We start from the raw sequence: 19,799 nt of genomic DNA, 5'->3' as shown, positions 1-19,799 counted from the left end.
GAGACACCTTGAAATGTGTAACTTTTCTAATAACCTCCATATGCTACATTAGTATGCTACAATAGTATTGAGTGTTAATTGTTGCTGAAAACTGTATTAACAGCTAGTGATTATTACATTTTATTAGACTGATTATTTTCACAAGTAATGCTGTTTTTGTTGGTGTGTTCAAATATTCTCAAGTATTTTTTTTTATTATTGAATCTCATATTTGACGATGCCCCATGTCTTTCAATATCTATGGTGCAGTTTTCATTACACCCTTGAGCGTGTCACATACAGTACGTTAACACTACAGGGTAATAAACAGGTTCACTGGTAAACAGCAGGAAGGCTTTGCATGAGCTGATGAGAGGTAAAAGGTGAGTAAATGAAAATGTTCAGTACAAGGTGCAAGTCAACAGCAATAAATGTAAGTCATTGTAAGTTTCTACATTCTTTTAACCTCTTTAGATCGAGTTAATGCTGTCAAAAAAATGTGACTGTATAAAAGATGTAATAGAAGAAGATATAATATAATCTGTGACAATTTGAAAATGCATTTTTTTTCTTTGTAACACACTGTTATTTTTTCAATCACACATTTTGATTATTCAGAATTGGGTTGAAATTAATAAAACCAACCAGTGTTTGTACAACCTAAATATCTTTGTTGATTTTTATAATGTTCAAAACATGATTTGCATTATTGTATATTTACAATGTAGTTGCTAAGAGAATATTCTGTAAAACCAGTAGCCATATTATTTCTCAGATGACCAAATGACATGCCATTGTCACAGTCTTGTTTACGCTGATGATCCCCCATTGTCCTTGAGTACAAAGATAACCATGTGAAATTCCTACTGAGTGCCTTTTGCGGATTGGGAAGGACAGCTCATGCCCTTTGTGCCTGTTAGATCTGTAAAGGTCTTCAAGCACATTAATAAAAGTCTACTTATAGTTTTTGGCAGCCTTTATAGAATATAGACTATTGATGATACATGGCCAATTGAGGGAAAACAATGCAGGTCTTCACATAAGTTCAGAGGCTTATTCCCATTTTATAGACTGCAAAGATGTGGCTAATGATAATTATTGTGAAGGATTTTGTCTTAATATTTGGTTTTGCCCAAACCAAAGGAGAAACAGAAAATAATGTTAAAGAACAAATGTTCATCCACTCCCCTCTTCAAATTCTCAGCTGCTCATTGCAGACTCCTCCTCTAATAACTACTATCCTATTGGCTTTCTTTTCACCTTGAACAACACCAAGGCCACTCAAATATACTGTAAGCTTTAGAGCATCCAGCAACACCTTATTTCTCCTAAAGTGTATGACAGGATGGAAGTGTGTGTTTTTAAGGCTGAAATAACCGTCCAAAGTGCATGCTATTTTCCCATAAGTAAAAAAAAAAAGTAATTTTTTATTTTTTATTTTTTGGAGTACATAAAGATCAGGATACTGTAACATCTGAACAGAGAACAAACTAATGAAGAGAATGTCTCCATGTCTGTGACAACCTGTAAAATTTCCATCATGCCTTTTATGGCACATCCCCACCATCTGACCACATACAGAGGCGGTTTGTTTGGGGAGGTAGGTCCTTCTTCTTTTTGTTCCTCACACAGGTACATCAAATATGTGTGGGGCACTTTTCAATTTATTTATTATTGGATCCTTTTTACCTGTTCTGTTTTTTTTGTAGAAATGTATGGGTTTATTTAAAGATTATGCTGCTTCTTGAAATTGTGCATTTTCATCCTTAAGTGTAAAATATACAATATATATACAATATATATATATATATATATATATATATATATATATATATATATATATATATATATATACATATATATATATATCATTTGATATACAATATATATTTGATGATGATATTTGACACAGCCTTTATCATTCTCATTTATCTTATTAGTTGTAAGTAATTATTAAAGCAAACATACATCACAATCATACAACAATAGCATGTTGGTTTTATTTATGGTAATCAAATGGCTGTGAGAATAAATAAGTCAATTACTACTATTATTATTAGTATTATTAATCATATTAATTAAATTAGTTACATTATAGGCTTGAAAAATTGTGAAAAAGGTCTTTGGAGCACTTCATACTGGATATAATTATTTAATATAATTTTTTTGTAATAATATAAACATGTTAATAAGAAACATATTTATAATTATTTTCCTAATGCATTTACTTTATGTTCAGGGTATTTGATAGCTATAAGGTTGTAGACTGTAAATATGTGCTCAGAGAAAATACACTACATTTACTTGAGGACTATATTTTGGCAGACAAGGATTAAATCCACAAATGGCCTTGTTGGAAATGTAAGGCAATGAGTGTAAAAGCTTTATTTATCAGCCTCTAAATTGCATTTGGGATTTAGGCAGCTACAAGCAATAAAGTACTTTTTATAAATATAGGCATCATCTTTATAGAAAACAAAGGTAAGCAACAAAAACTCAAAAACAAAATGTCTTGTAATAATTCTTATTGTAATGTGCAGAGATCGGAAGTAACAAAGTACAAACTTTGTTACTGTACTTAAGTAGATTTTTCTGGTATCAGTAATTTAATTCACTATTTCTCATTTACTCATTACATTTTTACACAAATATCCGTACTTTCTTCTTCTTACATGTTCAAAAATTTGGTCAATTTTTTCTTCGCATTGTGCAACGTTTTCATCCCATCAACCTATTTCTTGTCCTTGTGTGGCTTTTTTAATCTACCACTGGTGTATCATTTCCTGGCTCTCACACACCACAGACGTAGGTTAGTTTATGAAGCTCACAATGAGCAGGGCAGAAGTCAACTAAAAGTATGGGGTTAACATGGATGAGACAGAGGGAGTCAGCGATGAAAACATGACTGAGAACAGAGACATTCCTGATCACCTGATCATCATCATCATCTATTCTCTGCTTGTGTTCTATATAGTGGATGTTCAGTCTGGATTCATTCATTAGATAACAACATTTTAAATTCCTTTTGTATTAATATATTAATTAGGGCTGTTAAAATAAACGCATTGATAACGTGTTAACGCACATTAATTTTAACAACACAAATTTTATTAACGTGCGATTAATGCAGCGTGCATTTCTGTTTGACCATGTTTATTAAAAATATAAATAAATATAGAAGAGGCGAAATTACAACCTTCATCGCAACACACATTTATTTACAATGTCCCTTCTTTACTCAGATATTAAAATAAATAAATTACCTACACCATAAAATAATTTTTAATCAGTAAAAATTTGTTTTACTGATGCGTCAAGTCACAAATCAGCAACAAAATCCGTCATGATGCGCACAATTGACCCTCTGGGGTCGACAAACGCCCTGCCTTCTCTGTCATCTTTCTCCACAGTCACATAAATAAAACAACCTGAATCTCAGAGAATATTTGCCTCACAGACATAATAAATAAATGAACAGAAAGCTCGAATCTAGTTTTAAATAAATCACAAAGCAAATATTCTCTGATTGTGTAATCTGTATGAAAATTAGTGGAGGAACTATCACCTCATTAACCGTTCATGTGGAAACCATAGCAACTGTTCTGTTTGGTGTCCTGATCATTTACATAATTTTAAACACCATAATTACTTTCTTCATGCTTTATGTTAAATATGGTTTCACTAACAATAAACATACATTTGCATAAAGCATTGATATTTGTCCATGCCCATGTTGATAGGAGTATTAAAAACGTAAAAAGTATTTATTTAAGGGACATTTAGAACAAATAAAAAAATAAATTGTGATTAAGTTGCGATTATTCATGAGCAAATTCATGACAATTATCTGATTTATAGTGATTAAATATTTTACTTGATTAAAAACCCTAATATTATTATAGTTACCAGTTTGACACTAAAACAGGTAGTAGTAATGACTTTTTACCTAAGTACATGTCAGAGCCCCTTTTACTTCAAGTAAAAAAGTGTAGTCAATACTTCAACGTTTACCAGAGTATTTTAAAACATGAGTATCTGTACTTCTACTGAAGTGAAGGATGTGTGTACTTTTACCACCTCTGGTAATGTGATGCTGTATAATAATCTCCAAATATATAAATCTGACCATATATAAGCAAATAACCACTCATGTAAATGAATATACTCTTAACATATGTTTTAAATTTATTCAATTTGTTTTATATTTGCAAAGTAGACAGTTGAAAAAACACAGTATTATCAATATTCCTATATTTAATGAGGTACTTAAGACTTTTAGTACACTAGACATTGTATTTCATGTATAATTCAAATTGGATTGTGTATTTAAATTGATATATGATTTTATTATTCCATTTTTTTTTGCTCATTTTATTTGTGTGAAGTATTTTGTTTAATACATGAATAAGACAACACAGCCAAAGGGTTCATTGCAAATCTTTAATTCTATTCAACTACAGGTCTCAGTATCAAGGAGCACCTAAGCACAATGTGCAGGCTTTTTAAAGAGAGTCAAATAATCACTCTTCATCATGAGTTTTCTGGAAAAGAAAATAAAGACGCGAGAAGGAGTTATAAAGTGAGTGTTCTCACTTTTTTGTTGTTTCCTGCTGTAACCTGGTTTATTTGGCTATACGTGGATAACTGTTAGTAAACCAGTTTTATAACCTAGAATATTTAAAGTCTACACAATTTTCATACTGTATATAACAACAAAACAAAGCAAAAAACCGTTTGGAACCCTATTAAATGCATGCAATATCAAACGCAAGGGGTAAATAACAGCATTTTATTAGACTTATCACTCATTAAGTTTTGGATTATAATGGAACCTACCTTGGAGCCTATGTCACGGCTTTTGGCTCTCAGCTTGTTGACTTGAGACTCTGCAATATCAGCTCTTTCCTCAGCCTCATCCAGCTCATGCTGCAGCTTACGGAACTTGGTAAGGTGGGAGTTGGCCTGCTCCTCCTAAAAAGTGTGTGCGCAAAATTTGTAAACAAATGGAAGCATGAATGGTTATTAAATGTGTGCTTCAGTTTTAATTTGAGACACTTACGGCTTCCTCTGAAGTTCTCTTGTAGGACTTGACTTTCAGCTGCAGTTTGTCTACCAGGTCTTGTAGACGAGCCAGATTCTTACGGTCTTCTTCATTCTATAATGATTATATAATGATTTTTTTAATTTCTAGCAAATTTGTTTAATATTTTTTGTGATAACTGACAGAGTAGGTAAAAGAAATAACCTGGTAGGTAAGCTCCTTGATCCGTCTTTCGTATTTTCGGATTCCTTTTATAGATTCACTGGCTTTTCTCTGTTCGATCTCCACCTCATTTTCAAGCTCCCTTACCTACAAAAGATATTTTGTAAAGATTCAAAATAATGCATGGTATTTCCATGTTGATAAAGAAAGTTCATGAACTTACCCTGGCCTCCAGCTTCTGGACCTGCTTCTTGCCACCTTTCATGGCGATTTGCTCAGCTTCATCCAGACGGTGCTGGAGGTCTTTAATGGTCTGCTCCATGTTTTTCTTCATGCGCTCCAGGTGAGCACTGGTGTCCTGTTCCTTCTTCAGCTCTTCTGCCATCATGGCAGCATCAGTAATGGCCTTCTTGGCTTTTTCTTCAGCATTCCTGCACTCTTGGACTGCATCCTCTACCTCAGTCTGCAGCTGAGCAGTGTCTCCCTCTAGTTTCTTCTTCTGGTTCAGCAAGCTGGTGTTCTATAGTTGTATACACATTTTATGTTAGATGTAGACTTTATTATTATTATATTATTTTGTTTAAAGGAGTTTGTAGATGGATGAATGTCCTACCTGAGAGTGCAGTAGCTGAACCCTCTCACTGACATCCAGCAATTCTTGCTCAGCCAGTTTGCGACCTCTCTCGGTCTGCTCTACCAGGGCTCTCAGTTCATCCAGTTCAGCCTGCAGCAGATTGTTGCGTCTTTCCACGATAGCAATGTTCTCTTTAAAATCATCATTAGCACGGAGAGCATCATCCAGCTGCAGTTGTATATCCTACAAATATATTAAGAGATATTTATATAATACATAGTTAAAACAAAGATTCTATCAGTGTGTCTTGCCATCATAATTACATTAGTTCCCGAATGTACCTTCATATGTCCATGGAGACTCTTGAGTTGTTTCTGAGCCTCTGAAGCCTGCCTGTTAGCCTGGTTCAGCTGGATCTCCATTTCATTTAGGTCTCCCTCCATCTTCTTTTTTAGCCTCATAGCTTCATTTCTGCTACGAGTCTCAGACTCTAGAGAGCTTTGCAGGGTGTCCACCATTCTTTGGTGATTCCTCTTGGCCTGCTCCATCTCCTCATCTTTTTCAGCCAGTTTACGTTCAATGTCGGCCTTCACCTGGTTGAACTCCAGTTGGGCCCGCAAGATCTTTCCTTCTTCATGCTCAAGAGAAGCCTAATAGATAATAATAATGTGAATGGTAAATTCGCCATGTTCGCATATTCTCTAATTGAAATCTGCAGAACGTGTGATGTACATATACGTGTAATTAATAATTATAATAATGTACCTCAGCTTCCTCAAGAGCAGTCTGAATTTCTGCCTTTTCCTGCTCCAGTTGTTTACGGATTTTCTCCAGTTCATGGATGCTTTTGCCAGTCTCGCCAATTTGCTCAGTGAGGTCAGAAATTTCCTCTGTTTATCAGGAAAGAAAAAACTTCTCAGTGCTGGTCAAATACTAATCAAATGTTCTATACATCTAAAACAAACATGATACCTTGGAGGTTTTTATTCTCCCTCTTCATGGTCTCCAGATGATCAAGTGACTCCTCATATGAGTTCTTTAGTTTGAAAAGCTCAGTGCTTAGAGATCGGGCCTCCTTTTGGGAGCTCTCCAGTTCAGACTGTGACTCTTCATATTTCTGCTTCCACTCAGCCAGGACCTGGTGGATTGCACCAAAAAACATATTTACAAAGACACCCCTTTGAACAGAATTCAAAACAGCAGGATTGCAATGAAGTGAAATAATAACCTTGTCAAAGTTCCTTTGCTTCTTGTCCAGAGCAGCAGCAGCAGCATTGGATCTTTCAACATCAACCATGAGGTCTTCAATCTCATTCTGCAGTCTGTGTTTGGTCTTCTCCAGAGAGGAGCATTTAGCGTTTACAGCTTCCACAGCTTCTTCTGCATCTTGCAGCCGCTGAGCCAATTTCTTTCTACATGCCAGTACAACAAATATTTAGGATTCTATACATGAAATTGAAAAGCAATAAATCTTGATGGTTTCTGATTTCTTACTTTGCATCCTCCAATTCTTCTGTTCTCTGGATAGCATCAGTTTCATATTTGGTCCTCCACTGAGCTACCTCAGAGTTTGCTTTGGAGAGACTGCGCTGTAGCTCAGCCTTTGCCTCCTGCTCCTCCTCATACTGCTCTCTGAGCAGGTCAGAATCATGACGAGCCGACTGCACTGCATGAGCCAAGGCGTTCTTTGCCTAGAAAAAGGAGTTTAGAGTGTTTGGTTTATTATTATATATATTTTTTTATCATTATTTTATATTGCACTGTTCAAAGCACCAACTGTAGAATACCTTCACTTCCTCTTCAAGTTGTCTCTTGAGATCCTCAATCTGCTGTGTATAAGACTGCTTGCATCTGGTCAGCTGAGAGACCAAGGAATCCTTTTCCTCCAGTTGTCTTGTGAGTTCACCTTAATTACAGATGGTTTCAGTTACCTATGTTCATAACACCTAGAACACACACCTCATTCTGTAGCTTAGTCCTTACCATTCTCTGTTTGCAGTTTAGCTTTTTGCATGTTGAAGTCATTGATGCTGCGTTGTCCCTCCTCAAACTTAGTTCTATACTCAATCATCTGGTCCTCAAGTGTCCTGCACATCTTTTCAAGGTTTGTCTGCACAAAAGAATAAAAAAAACTCAATATTATGGAAACCAAAAGTCATGCATGTCCGTATAGACTACATAATTATTTAATCTTACCTTGGACTTAACAATCTGCTCCATGTTGGAGACCACATCATCCAGCTCTAGTCTCAGTTCACTCTTCTCCTTCTCAAGCTTCTGCTTCACTCTCTGAAGGTTGTCGATCTGCTCTCCCAGGTCTGCTACACTGTCAGCATGTTTTTTTCTTAAAGTCGCAGCAGTGGCCTCATGTTGCAGGGTGGCCTCTTCAAGGTCCCTACGCAGTTTCTGGAACTCAGCCTCTCTCTTCTTGTTCATTTCAATCTGGGCAGCAGTGGCACCACCAGCCTCCTCTAGCCTCTCACTGATCTCCTCCAGTTCCCGAGCCAAATCTGCCCTTTGTTTCTCAATCCTTGCACGAGCAGCTCTCTCAGCCTCCAACTCTTCTTCCAGTTCTTCTATGCGGGCCTACAATGTAAGATTTAATGGTAAGCACAGCTGAAGGGTTGAAAGAATAAGAAAACCCAGTGAAGATCCCAGTGATCTCTCAGGTTACCTGCAACTCTTTAAGTTTCTTCTGGAGTTGGGATGCCATTGCTTGTTCATCCTCGATTTTGCTGTTGAGCTGGCTGATCTCAAAGTCTTTCCTAAGGTTTTAATAAACATAAGTGCATAATGGTACCAAACATAAAGTTTAGTAGTAGTTTATTGTTGCACTAATATTCTATGATTATTGTTAACAACTTACTTTTTCATCCTTTCCTCCAGCTGTTGCTTGTCATTTTCCAGGTCCATAATATTCTCCTGAGTCAATTTTAAGTCGCCTTCAAGTTTTCTCTTTGCTCTCTCAAGGTCCATGCGCAGTTTCTTTTCCTGTTCCAGTGATCCCTCAAGCTGAAAAAACATACAAATATAATAACTGAATATCTCTTTTTGGGAGATTAATCATTTATACCCATAACTGTGTAATAAGTACTAACATCATCAACTTGCTGCTCAAGTTTAGCTTTGGCTTTGGTCAGAGTGTTGACTTTGTCCTCCTCACTCTGCAGATCATCCAGTGCTTGCTGATGTGCTTCCTGGAGAGCTTTTTTCTCCTTGGTCAGCTTGGCAATGATTTCATCAAGAGCTGCCATTTCCTCAGTCAGGTTTTTAACCTAAAATGTATAGCATTGCCTCAGTACCCTGGAACAATACATGCTTATACCATGGACAAGTTGAATTTAACTACAGTAACATACCTTGTTTTCAGTGGCATGTTTCTCCTTCTCCACTTTAGCAAGAGTAAGCTCCAGATCATCAATATCTTTTTTCAGTTCAGAACATTCATCTTCTAGCTTTCTCTTTTTAGCTGTCAACTCAGCATTCATTTCCTCTTCATCTTCCAGTCTCTCTGTCAACTCTTTGCACTTTGCTTCAAGTTGGATTTTGTTCTTAATTAGACCTTCACATCGCTCCTCAGCATCACAGAGATTGTCTTGCTCCTGTGAAAAATAAAACATAACAATAGCAATTAATACACATTTTAAATTCTGTTCTATTGAAAAGACAACTGCATGATTTTCATGTCTATTTTCAACCCATAAACTCACAGCTTGGACTTGGAGTTGCAAGTCATTTTTCTCTTGGAGAAGTGTAACCATTTTCTCCTCAAGCTCCTTTCTACGGGCTTCCGATTTAGCATAAGCCTCTTTTAATTTCAGGAATTCTTCCTTCATGTTGGCCATCTCTTTCTCTGCTTCTGCTGACCTCAACAATGGTTTAATCTTAAAGTAGAGTTTCATCCAGGGCCAATTCTTTACCCCCATGAATGCACGGACATTCCACTGGATCACAAGCAAGGCATCCCTACAATTCAATAAATGTTAACCTGTTTATTATACAGTTGTGAAAAATGCCTTGAGAATTCTTAACACAACAAAGAGTCTTACCTGCGTTCAACCATCTTTTGGAACTCAACTCTTGAGAGAAGACCTCTAGCACATGCCTGAAAACGAGTAATAATTAGAGCAAGTCGATCATCTCTCATCTCTTCCAGTAGACCCAGGAGACCAGCCTTGAAGAACACCTTAAATAACAATTTATAATATTTCAGTATGCATACAACATTTATTTTTAAATGACTTTTAAATCATTTTCCCGTAGTTACTAATTTGATATTTTGTATTAAACCTTAGTGTGTCCAAACTTGTACTGATTATGGTCAATGTCCAATGAACCCAACAGTTTCTCAGCTCCCTTCCTACTGTCAATGAACTGGCCATCAGGAATAGCAGCAGGATTCAAAATACGATATCTGCAAATACATGGTTCAATTTTTCTGATCAGATGTATATTGCTTAGGTTGAAACAAAACACACCATATTGCAATGTGTTGTTTGACATATATCTAGATTTTAATATCAAATCTCATTTGAATTTCAGCTCTATTGACTCATATTTATCTTTTGTCCTCAAACCCAAATATTGTCAGTGTATAGCAAAAACAGAAGTATTAGTCTTGCTGTTCCAATACTTTTGGATTAGACTGTATGAGCAAAATAAATATAATGAAATTATGTACAGTTGCACAGATGTATAAAACAAGAAGTAATAAATTCAAGTTCATATAATTCTTTAATGTATAAGCAAGGTACCTTTGTTTGAAGTCACCATACAGGATCCTGTTGGGGAAGCCCTTCCTGCAGATCCTGATGCCCTCCAGTACACCGTTACAGCGCAGCTGGTGCATTACCAGAGGATTCTCCATGGCTCCTGGAGTCTTTGTCTCATTGGGGATGATGCAGCGCACAAAATGAGGATGAGTTGATCTCAGGTTGGTCATCAGCTTGTTTAAATTCTCCTGAAAAGGGAATAAATATAGCACACAATCTCTAAAAGATTTAGTATGACTCGGATTATATAAACCATAAAACCTTGACCAAATAGTCCACCAGTGATCACAAAATATAAACTTATTTTGGCTTATAAACCATTCTGTAAACTACAGAAACAGTATTGATTTGGTAATGTAGTTTTATCTTATATCAATATAGCCAGGGTATGTTATAATGTTGCTTTTTATAGTTTTGTGATTATCAATTTTTTTAACTTTTATTAACTTCTCTCACCCTATGTAGGGCAGAAACAGTCTGAAAAGTAGAGCCCTTTTTCTTCTTTTCCTTTTTCTTTTCACCTGTACCTGCATCTCCCATAACTATCAGAATAAAAATGCATGGCAATTAAAATAAAAATGCATGTTGACCAAGATACAATAATATATTGTTTAAAGTGCAGAGCCATCTTACCTGAATCAGCACCAGCGTAATTAGCAAAAAGGACAGAAAGCAATTTCATAGTGGATTTCTGGAAAAGTCCTACAACAGTCTCATTGAGTGGATCCTTGTTCTTCACCAGCCAGTTGTTAATGTTGTAGTCAACAGTGCCAGCATAGTGAACCAGGGCAAAATGAGCCTCTGGTTTCCCTTTTACAATCCTGGGCTTCTGGAAGTTAGCAGATTTGCCCAAGTGATTGTCATAAAGCTTAGCTTTGAATGTGGCATCACTGGCTTTGGGAAACATGCACTCCTCTTCAAGGATGGACATGATACCCATGGGCTACAAAGACATGAATGAAAAAAGAATGATTTATCTCATTCCCACATTTGTGAAATCAGGTTGTTAGAACCAAAACCTTACCTTTTCAATGAGATCGATACAAGCCTGCAAGTCCATGCCAAAGTCAATAAATGTCCACTCAATACCCTCTTTCTTGTATTCTTCTTGCTCCAGCACAAACATGTGGTGGTTGAAAAACTGCTGCAACTTCTCATTAGTGAAGTTGATGCACAGCTGCTCAAAGGTGTTGAACTAAAGTTAAAATACAGAATCATTATTATAGATGGAGCCCAAAATTCCAGCATCAGGAATGAAAACTTTCATTCACAGTATTGATTAAAACATACATCAAAGATCTCAAAGCCAGCGATATCAAGCACACCGATGAAGTACTGGCGAGGCTGCTTGGTGTCCAGAGACTGGTTAATTCTTACAACCATCCAAAGGAACATCTTCTCATACACTGCTTTTGACAATGCTCCAGTGGCATAGTACACCTTTAGTACAGAGTATAAGAAATATCATTTCAGTAATAGTTTTTTTAGATTCAAAGCATCCTGGTTAATATAGTTTATTTCTAACCTGCTGGACATTCTGGCCTCTAGTGACCCACTCGTTTCCTACTTTGACTCGGGGGTGACACAGAGCCTTAATGAGATCAGCGGAGTTTAGGCCCATCAGATAAGCTGCTTTGTCAGCATCTGAAACAGATCATTCCCATCAATAATCACCTTTCTGACTTTCATATTTTGAGCACATGCTTGTCAAATCCACTTTCATGCTGGAGTAAGCTAGACTCCTAATAAGGATTGAGTGCAAGTTGGATTTTAAGTTTACTATTATGCTAATTTGCTAACAATAAAACATTTGTTTTCTAAATTTGAATTGTGAAAATGAATGTAGACACAAGTAGTTTATATTGTGAATGCTTAGAGAAACATATCACTGCCTTGCAAGAAGAACAATCACCATTGCAATCTTGTTATTATAAGAAAAGCATCTTATTACTGCAAGAAAACATAATAATAATAATAATAATTATTATTATTATTATTATTATTATTATTATTATAAGAAAAGCCTCTCTATTATAAGATTATATGCATATATTATATATATATATATATATATATATATATACAGTGGAACCCGGTTATGTCGATGTCCTAGGGGGTCACCAAAAAGCGTTGAGATAACCGATGATCGAGATAAACGAAAACCAAAATGGCGGCAATATATTAACATGCTTGAAATTTCTTTATGTACATGATGTGCGTTAATAAATGAGAATGTGCATGCACGAGTTTTTGAGGGTTTTTTTTACACAACAGCGTTGCCACGATTTGTTTGATGAAGGCATGCTATAAAAATGTACATACATGTTTGTTAACTGTCAGGAATCTACCTGCCACGCCCCCTTTGGCGCCCCCTTCGGCGGCTGTCAAACCTCCGCTTTCTCTGAAGCTCCCGGCTTCAATCGCACATTCAGCACTCATCAGCAGCTCCTATTTAAACCCCTCACTTCCACACTCTCACTGTCCGTTATTGTTGGTATATGTTGGTTCACGGCGGTCGTTGTTATCGCGCATGCGTATCCCGGTACGTGTCTTCCCACCGGCACTCTCTCAACGGCTGATCTTTTCTTCCCAAAGCGCACCGCGGATTCCCCCCGATCCTGCCGGTGTTCATTCTATGCTTTTGCTGCTCATCCCACGTTCCACACCGCCAAGCGCGGCTTTCGCCTCCCGTTCATCGCATAACATTTAACAACAAAAGGCATATGTGCACTAACTAACAGCAGAGATTCACCAGTATACAATACAACACCTGTAGCATCTGTAAGGTTTGATTTTTCCGCCACTTCCGCAAGTTCTTCTGCGGCTGCACCGAAATAACCGACGTTAAATGGCAAATTTTTCCCCCTTTGTGCTCGAGATATTAGGGTTCGGCGACATAAAAAAAAAGTCGACATAACCGATAAAAAATGCTTAGAAAAAGCGAGAATTTGGCGGTTCCACTTCAAAAACGTCGACTTAATAGTGTTGTCGAGGTAACCGAGATCGAGATAACCGGGTTCCACTGTATATATATATATATATATATATATATATATATATATATATATATATATATATATATATATATATATAATATTATAATAAAGAGGCTTTTCTTATTATAATAATAATAATAATAACAATATTAATAATAATATTAATAATAATATTAATAATAATAATAATGTTTTCTTATATAATTTTATTATATAAAATATAATACAATTTATATATTTATTCATTTAAATTACGCCATTTGCAATACTTAAAATGTTTACAGGCTGGGACTGTTGCATACCCAAGTGCTGTCATGCTTTAATTATTTTTATTATTATTATTTGATAACGTGCATATACTAATGACAATACCATCCACAGAGCTTATTGACTTCTAAAGTCAAGTATGAAGTAAAATGAGCAAGAAAATAACTTGTAATAACAAGATGCATTTCTTAGAAAAAAACGATAAAATGCCTTTAATTATCATAGTGCTCCTGGAGCAAAGAGGGCCTTGCTCAAGGGCTTAATATTGGCAGCTTGGATGATACTGGGGCTTCAACCTCTGACCTTCTCATCATTAAAGTTAAGCCTTATATCACGATAAATTTACTTTTAATATAAGATGTTCCTTTTCCCTTTTGTAGCAGCATTGTTTTTTATATAAACATTTTAGGGTACGTAATTTTGTCATCCTCGAATTCCTTTATAAAGATTAGGATGTCATTGAACCAGTAATTAGAGAAACTGTAATCCATCTTACCAAAATGTAAATAATAGATTTCTTATATAATATATCAACTTATACCCTCAGTGCCATCAGCTTCAGCCTGCTCCTCCCTTTGCTTCTGCTTGAACTTCATGTTGCCGTAGTGCATAATAGCACCAATCAGCTTGTAGATGCTGTTCTTTTCCTCTTGGGTAAAGCCCAGCACATCAAAAGCTTCCTACAGAAAATGTCTGAAAGTTGACTCAGGTTGCTCAAGAACATCGGCATAAACCATACACTTTAAATGTATTATATTTCAGGAACCTTATAGTTATCACATTGTTCATCATATAATTATAATTATCAATTATTATTACTATAATTTATTTTTACATACATCAGTAGCCATAAGCTCATCAGCATCATTAATAGAGGCTACTTGAGTCTCTCCTTGGGAGATAAAGGCATAATCATAAGGGTTGGCAGTAATAAGCATCATTTCTGTAACAGAGGAAAGACAGAAAGAAAGATTTTTAAACAGGTATGTACAGTATACATGCATTTTGGATACAACTGGATAAAATGTTAAAATAATATTGATATTACTAGCTGACCTAGCAGCTCAGGTTTCTTCTGAGACAGGATCTGATAGAAGATATGGTAGTCTCTCTCAGCCTTGAGCTGGAAAGTCACACGAGACTTCTCTAGAAGATCTGTATCACCAAAAATAACAAAATAAAAATGTGACCACATTATTCTGCACATACCGAATATATATGTGGTTATGTTTGGGGTTTTTTTTATAGAAAAAAAATTATATTTCATGAACATAAACAAAAGAACAAAATGTCCTTACAGGTCTCAATATCAGCAGAGGCCAGTTTGCCAGTGGCACCGAAGTGGATCCGGATAAACTTGCCCTATTTAAAAAAGTTGAATTATTTTCTTTTGTCCCTCTTATTTAGAATTTTGTCCTGATATAAGTCCTAGGAAGCAATTAAATGTAAACTTACAAATCTGGATGAGTTGTCATTTCGGATGGTCTTAGCATTTCCAAAAGCCTCCAGAGCAGGGTTACACTGGATGATTTGATCCTCCAGAGTACCCTAGAAAGCAATTATAAAAGTAAAATTGTGTGTTTTAGCGCAGTTGTGAAAAATATCAGATTATGTCCATTCTCATATTTTAAAAAACTGATGACTAGTGACTGTGAATGATTTACAAAAAAATCATGAATACTTAAAGATCATCACCCAAGCAGGAGTGCACTTATAATAAATACTTCTGACGATACAATTTAATGTATGAATGAAGCTGCAGGCAGTGCCATTGCTAATCAAATATTTTAGCATTTTGATAAAAACAAATATTATTTATTTGCTTTATCTACTGATGCTACTAACAACTGCACTGATACTGTGCCAATGGTTTCAAACAAGGAAGTGTATATTTACATGAACAAAGACAAGCACAGTGATAAAGACAGTAAAAGGTCTAAGTGCACTTATACTAATTACAAACACTCTTGGATTGTTGCTTGACCCAAACTATAAAGCTTATAATTGTTTCATTATAGTTAACAGATGTTGCTTCTAACATCTCATTAAGAAATGTTTTCTAAAGCTATAAATTGATAAAAATGATCTGTGATTCCTTGACAGGTTTATGTGGAAGCCTGTCTCATTGTTTGAAATACTATGTTTAGTTTACCCTTTTGTCATTGGCATCCCTCTTAAAACCACCAGCTGCGATGCTGGCAAAGTACTGGATGACTCTCTTGGTGTTCACAGTCTTTCCAGCACCGGATTCTCCACTATGAGCAGTGTAATTTTCAGTACAAAAATCAATGTGTTATTTTACAAATAAATATGAATATAATATTTATAGACAGATTTTTTTTTCAATGAAATACACACAGTTTCTGAAAAAGATGTGAACTTACGTGATTAGGATAGACTGGTTTTCTCTGTCTAAAATGAAGATAAATCATAATTAAATATATCAAATAATAAATACATCAAAAATCAAAAACATCTACTTCATATAAATAACAACTCAATCATAGTAAAATAATTGGGAATGTCTCTGTCCAAACAAAGTATTTTTACTTGAATTTTAAGGTTGTATTTACCTGAAAGCATGTACTGGTAGGCGTTATCAGAAATGGAGAAGATGTGAGGAGGAGCTTCACTCCTCTTCTTGCCTCTGTAGGCAACGACAACTTCTTGATTGTACACTGGCAGCCACTTGTAGGGGTTGACAGTGACACAGAAAAGCCCTGAGTAGGTCTGTAGAGTAGGAAATCAGAGTTTACTGTTTTCAGAGCTGTACAACATAAAGGTTAAAGTTTGTATGAGTGAAGGATACATGCACAACTCACGTAGATCATCCAGGCTGCGTAACGCTCTTTGAGGTTAAACAGAACAGCAGGTTCATGCAGGAAGGTGAACATCGCCATGTCCTCAATTTTATCAAACTTTGGCGGGTTCTGAGGGTGAACATCACACTCCTTGACAACCACAGTCTGTATGAAAGAGCAAATTGCATTTTTGTCAAAAGCTGTGATTTACAGTACATTTTAATTGGTTCTTAAAAGAAAGATGCAGTTCCTCCCAATAAATGTTTACCTTTCCTTTCTCAGTCTCACAAGTAACCTTGTCTCCATCACGACTGATAATTGTTCCTTTAACAAATTCTTCTTCCGTATCAGGAACAAAACATTGCCTTTTCATGTCAAAAGGCCGAGTTTGGGCCTCGAGACGCTCTCTATCGGATTTTCTCAGGTATGAGGCTGCAGCCCCGAACTCTGCCATCTGAGCATCCGACATCTTTTAACCTATCCATCAATGATGCCAAGCTTTAGTATATTTTAATTAGTACCATCATCAGTCTGAGTGCATTTGTAACCATATAAATCACTAAACAACAGCTAGTATTATCGATTCATCTCGCATGGCTTGGAAAGCATTGCCAAAGGGATGAAGTCACACCAAGCATATGATTAGTGCTTACCTCTGTTGTTCCCTCTTTTAGCAAAAATAGAGTATGTTGTCACTCTGGAAGCAGGCAAATTAAAACATTAGGAATTAACATTTAAAAGAAAGCTTATAAGCTTTTTACCTTAGCCGATCTGGCTTTTGAAATTAGGTTCAAAATGTTCAAAATTTCATTTCACCACAGTTTAATATGAGAAAAATATGTTGCATTTACTTTATCTAAATGCAAATCATTTAAGATTGTGCTAGCTCTGCTGTTAATAATAGCCAATAATAATTTTAAAAGCTGCTACCAAAAGGTATGTTTACCTCTGAATCACTAGGGTTCAGAAATGAGCAATGTCCAGACCATCGCCTCTCTCTTTTATAAAGCCAGGACCCTCTAAATATGGCATTTGGCAATGTTGGGTAGGAGTGCTATTTTGTTTGATTAAAATGCAGGTGGGTGGGGTACAGTGTCTTTTCCACATTATGGAGGTGTTAGAGCATGGAGAGAAAGGAGACAGTCCTCAAATTTGTGCCAACAGCCCACCCACAATGGAAACCAAAGGATATTTAACCTGAATACATAGTGACTGGTGCATATTTTATATATTATATTATATTATATACTTATCATCGTACGTATCATTTTTGTTAAAAATCACTTCAATTCATCAAATAATATTTATTTGTTTATTTTCAGGCTGTGATACCGTCAAGCTATGACCCTCAGGGTGCTGCAATAAAGGTAGGCGCTAGCAAATCAGCCCATTATAATAACTGTTTTTGTGAATTGATGTATTATGAGATATGACAGCATAATAATTACTTAACACTGAATGTAGAACATGTCAAAGATGTATTCAATGCTTTCCTATATAAGTGTCTCTAGAAAATACCTTTAAAATAATTTAAATTTCTTACACATTTTATTTAAACAAAACAGGACCAAATATACTGATATTATAGACAAACTCTAGCCATTTCACTCCCATGACTACTGTATTTAGAAAGTGGCTCATCCCCTGATCAAATAATATTCCTTAAAAAGGAAAAAGAAAAAAAAAACATTGCTGCATGTTTCAAATGGCTTTAGGTATCTGTCATGGTTAGCAGCAGTTAGCAGCTGTTGAAATGATTCCTCATTTCATTGGTGCTTTGTTATCTCCGCTCTTTTGTCCTTGAGTGAAAACTTAACCCCTGTAAAATTCCTTTTGGGTGACAGTGTATGATTGAGTAGCACAGGTTTCTCCACACGCTGTGGCAAAAAGGGAATGTTATTTACTACCTAATTTTTTATAATGGCGAAATATTTTCAGCAATATTTAGCTATTTTTTTCTGTAATATGTACTTACTGACATTTATTCCATCATTGAAATAAACATGGCAATTGTTGCCATGAAAAACTATATAATATATAATAATACCCTATATAAGAAAGTTTGCTAAATGCTGTAAATGTACTGGAAATGCTGCTGTTACTGTGATCTGCTATATGTGTGTGTGTGTGTTCTCCCACAGGACATTTGCCAATAGACAAAATGTAATGTTTTATAATACCAGTACTCAACCCTGTGGTGATGGTATGGATTTGGATACCCTTTTAGTGTTACAGGTTATGCTAGGTAAGTTGCTAGTAGAGATTTTAGTAGAAAGAAGTCAATTGACTAAATATTTGCTTAGCCAAAACAATATAAAAACATATATATAGTGTGAAAAAGTGTTTGCCTCTTCCTGATTTCTTATTTATTTGCATGTTTGTCACTAATGTTTCAGCTCATCAAACTAACTTAAATATTAGTAAGAGACAACACAAGTGAACACAACATGTAGTTTTTAAATAAAGGTTTTTATTATTGAAGGAAAACAAAATTCCAATACTACATGGCCCTGTGTGAAAAAATGTTTGCCCCTAAACCTAGTAACTGGTTTGTTACAGCGCTGTGGAGGAATTTTGCTCCAATCATCTATGCAGATTTGTTGTAATTCAGCCACATTGGAGGGTTTTCGAGCATAAACCGCCTTTTTAAGGTCATGCCACAGCATCTAAATAGTATTCAGGTCAGGACTTTGACTAGGCTATCCCAAAGTCTTCATTTTGTTTTTCTTCATTCATTCAAAGATGGACTTGCTGATGTGTTTTGGATTATTGTACTGCTGCAAACCCCAAGTACGCTTCAGCTTGTGGTCACAAACATTATATATATATATATATATATATATATATATATATATATATATATATATATATATATATATATATATATATATATATACATATATATATATATATATATATATATATATATATATATATATATATATATATATATATATATATACATATACATATATATATATATATATATATATATATATATATATATATATATATATATATATATATATATACACATATATATATATATCTTGTTTATGTATATATATATATATATATATATATATATATATATATATATATATATATATATACATAAACAAATATATATATATATATACATAAACAAGACTAGTACAACTCGGAAGCATAGGGATGCATTTATTTATAGAATCTAATAGGGTTGAA

At 35.2% G+C, this 19,799-nt stretch overlaps 1 protein-coding gene and 1 long non-coding RNA gene across 2 annotated transcripts; one reads left to right on the top strand and one right to left on the bottom strand.

The window, feature by feature from the left end:
- Positions 1-4,405: 4,405 nt before the first annotated feature.
- Positions 4,406-17,554, bottom strand: LOC124385230 (myosin-7). The gene is made up of 39 exons (XM_046848423.1): positions 17,539-17,554; positions 17,246-17,289; positions 16,861-17,069; positions 16,614-16,757; positions 16,365-16,521; positions 16,176-16,203; positions 15,944-16,046; positions 15,247-15,339; positions 15,090-15,153; positions 14,848-14,946; positions 14,631-14,734; positions 14,333-14,471; positions 12,054-12,172; positions 11,819-11,968; positions 11,553-11,723; positions 11,162-11,471; positions 10,985-11,070; positions 10,511-10,716; positions 10,047-10,170; positions 9,806-9,942; positions 9,467-9,722; positions 9,116-9,358; positions 8,855-9,031; positions 8,623-8,768; positions 8,431-8,521; positions 7,953-8,342; positions 7,740-7,866; positions 7,544-7,662; positions 7,251-7,447; positions 6,985-7,168; positions 6,729-6,894; positions 6,522-6,646; positions 6,098-6,406; positions 5,796-5,999; positions 5,406-5,702; positions 5,225-5,329; positions 5,039-5,134; positions 4,816-4,950; positions 4,406-4,520 (listed from the first exon to the last, which is right to left on the bottom strand). The coding sequence occupies exons 3-39, from the start codon at positions 17,059-17,061 to the stop codon at positions 4,500-4,502; spliced, it is 5,823 nt and encodes a 1,940-aa protein (XP_046704379.1). The 5' UTR covers positions 17,062-17,069; positions 17,246-17,289; positions 17,539-17,554; the 3' UTR covers positions 4,406-4,499.
- Positions 4,440-17,959, top strand: LOC124385233. Its single transcript, XR_006925712.1, has 3 exons — positions 4,440-4,558; positions 10,523-10,689; positions 17,915-17,959. It is a non-coding gene; the product is annotated as an uncharacterized LOC124385233 (long non-coding RNA).
- The last annotated feature ends 1,840 nt before the right edge of the window (positions 17,960-19,799 follow it).

The sequence above is a fragment of the Silurus meridionalis genome, chromosome 4 (genome assembly GCF_014805685.1).
Source record: "Silurus meridionalis isolate SWU-2019-XX chromosome 4, ASM1480568v1, whole genome shotgun sequence".
Lineage (NCBI taxonomy): Eukaryota > Metazoa > Chordata > Actinopteri > Siluriformes > Siluridae > Silurus > Silurus meridionalis.
This window is presented reverse-complemented; position numbering and strand designations above follow the sequence as displayed.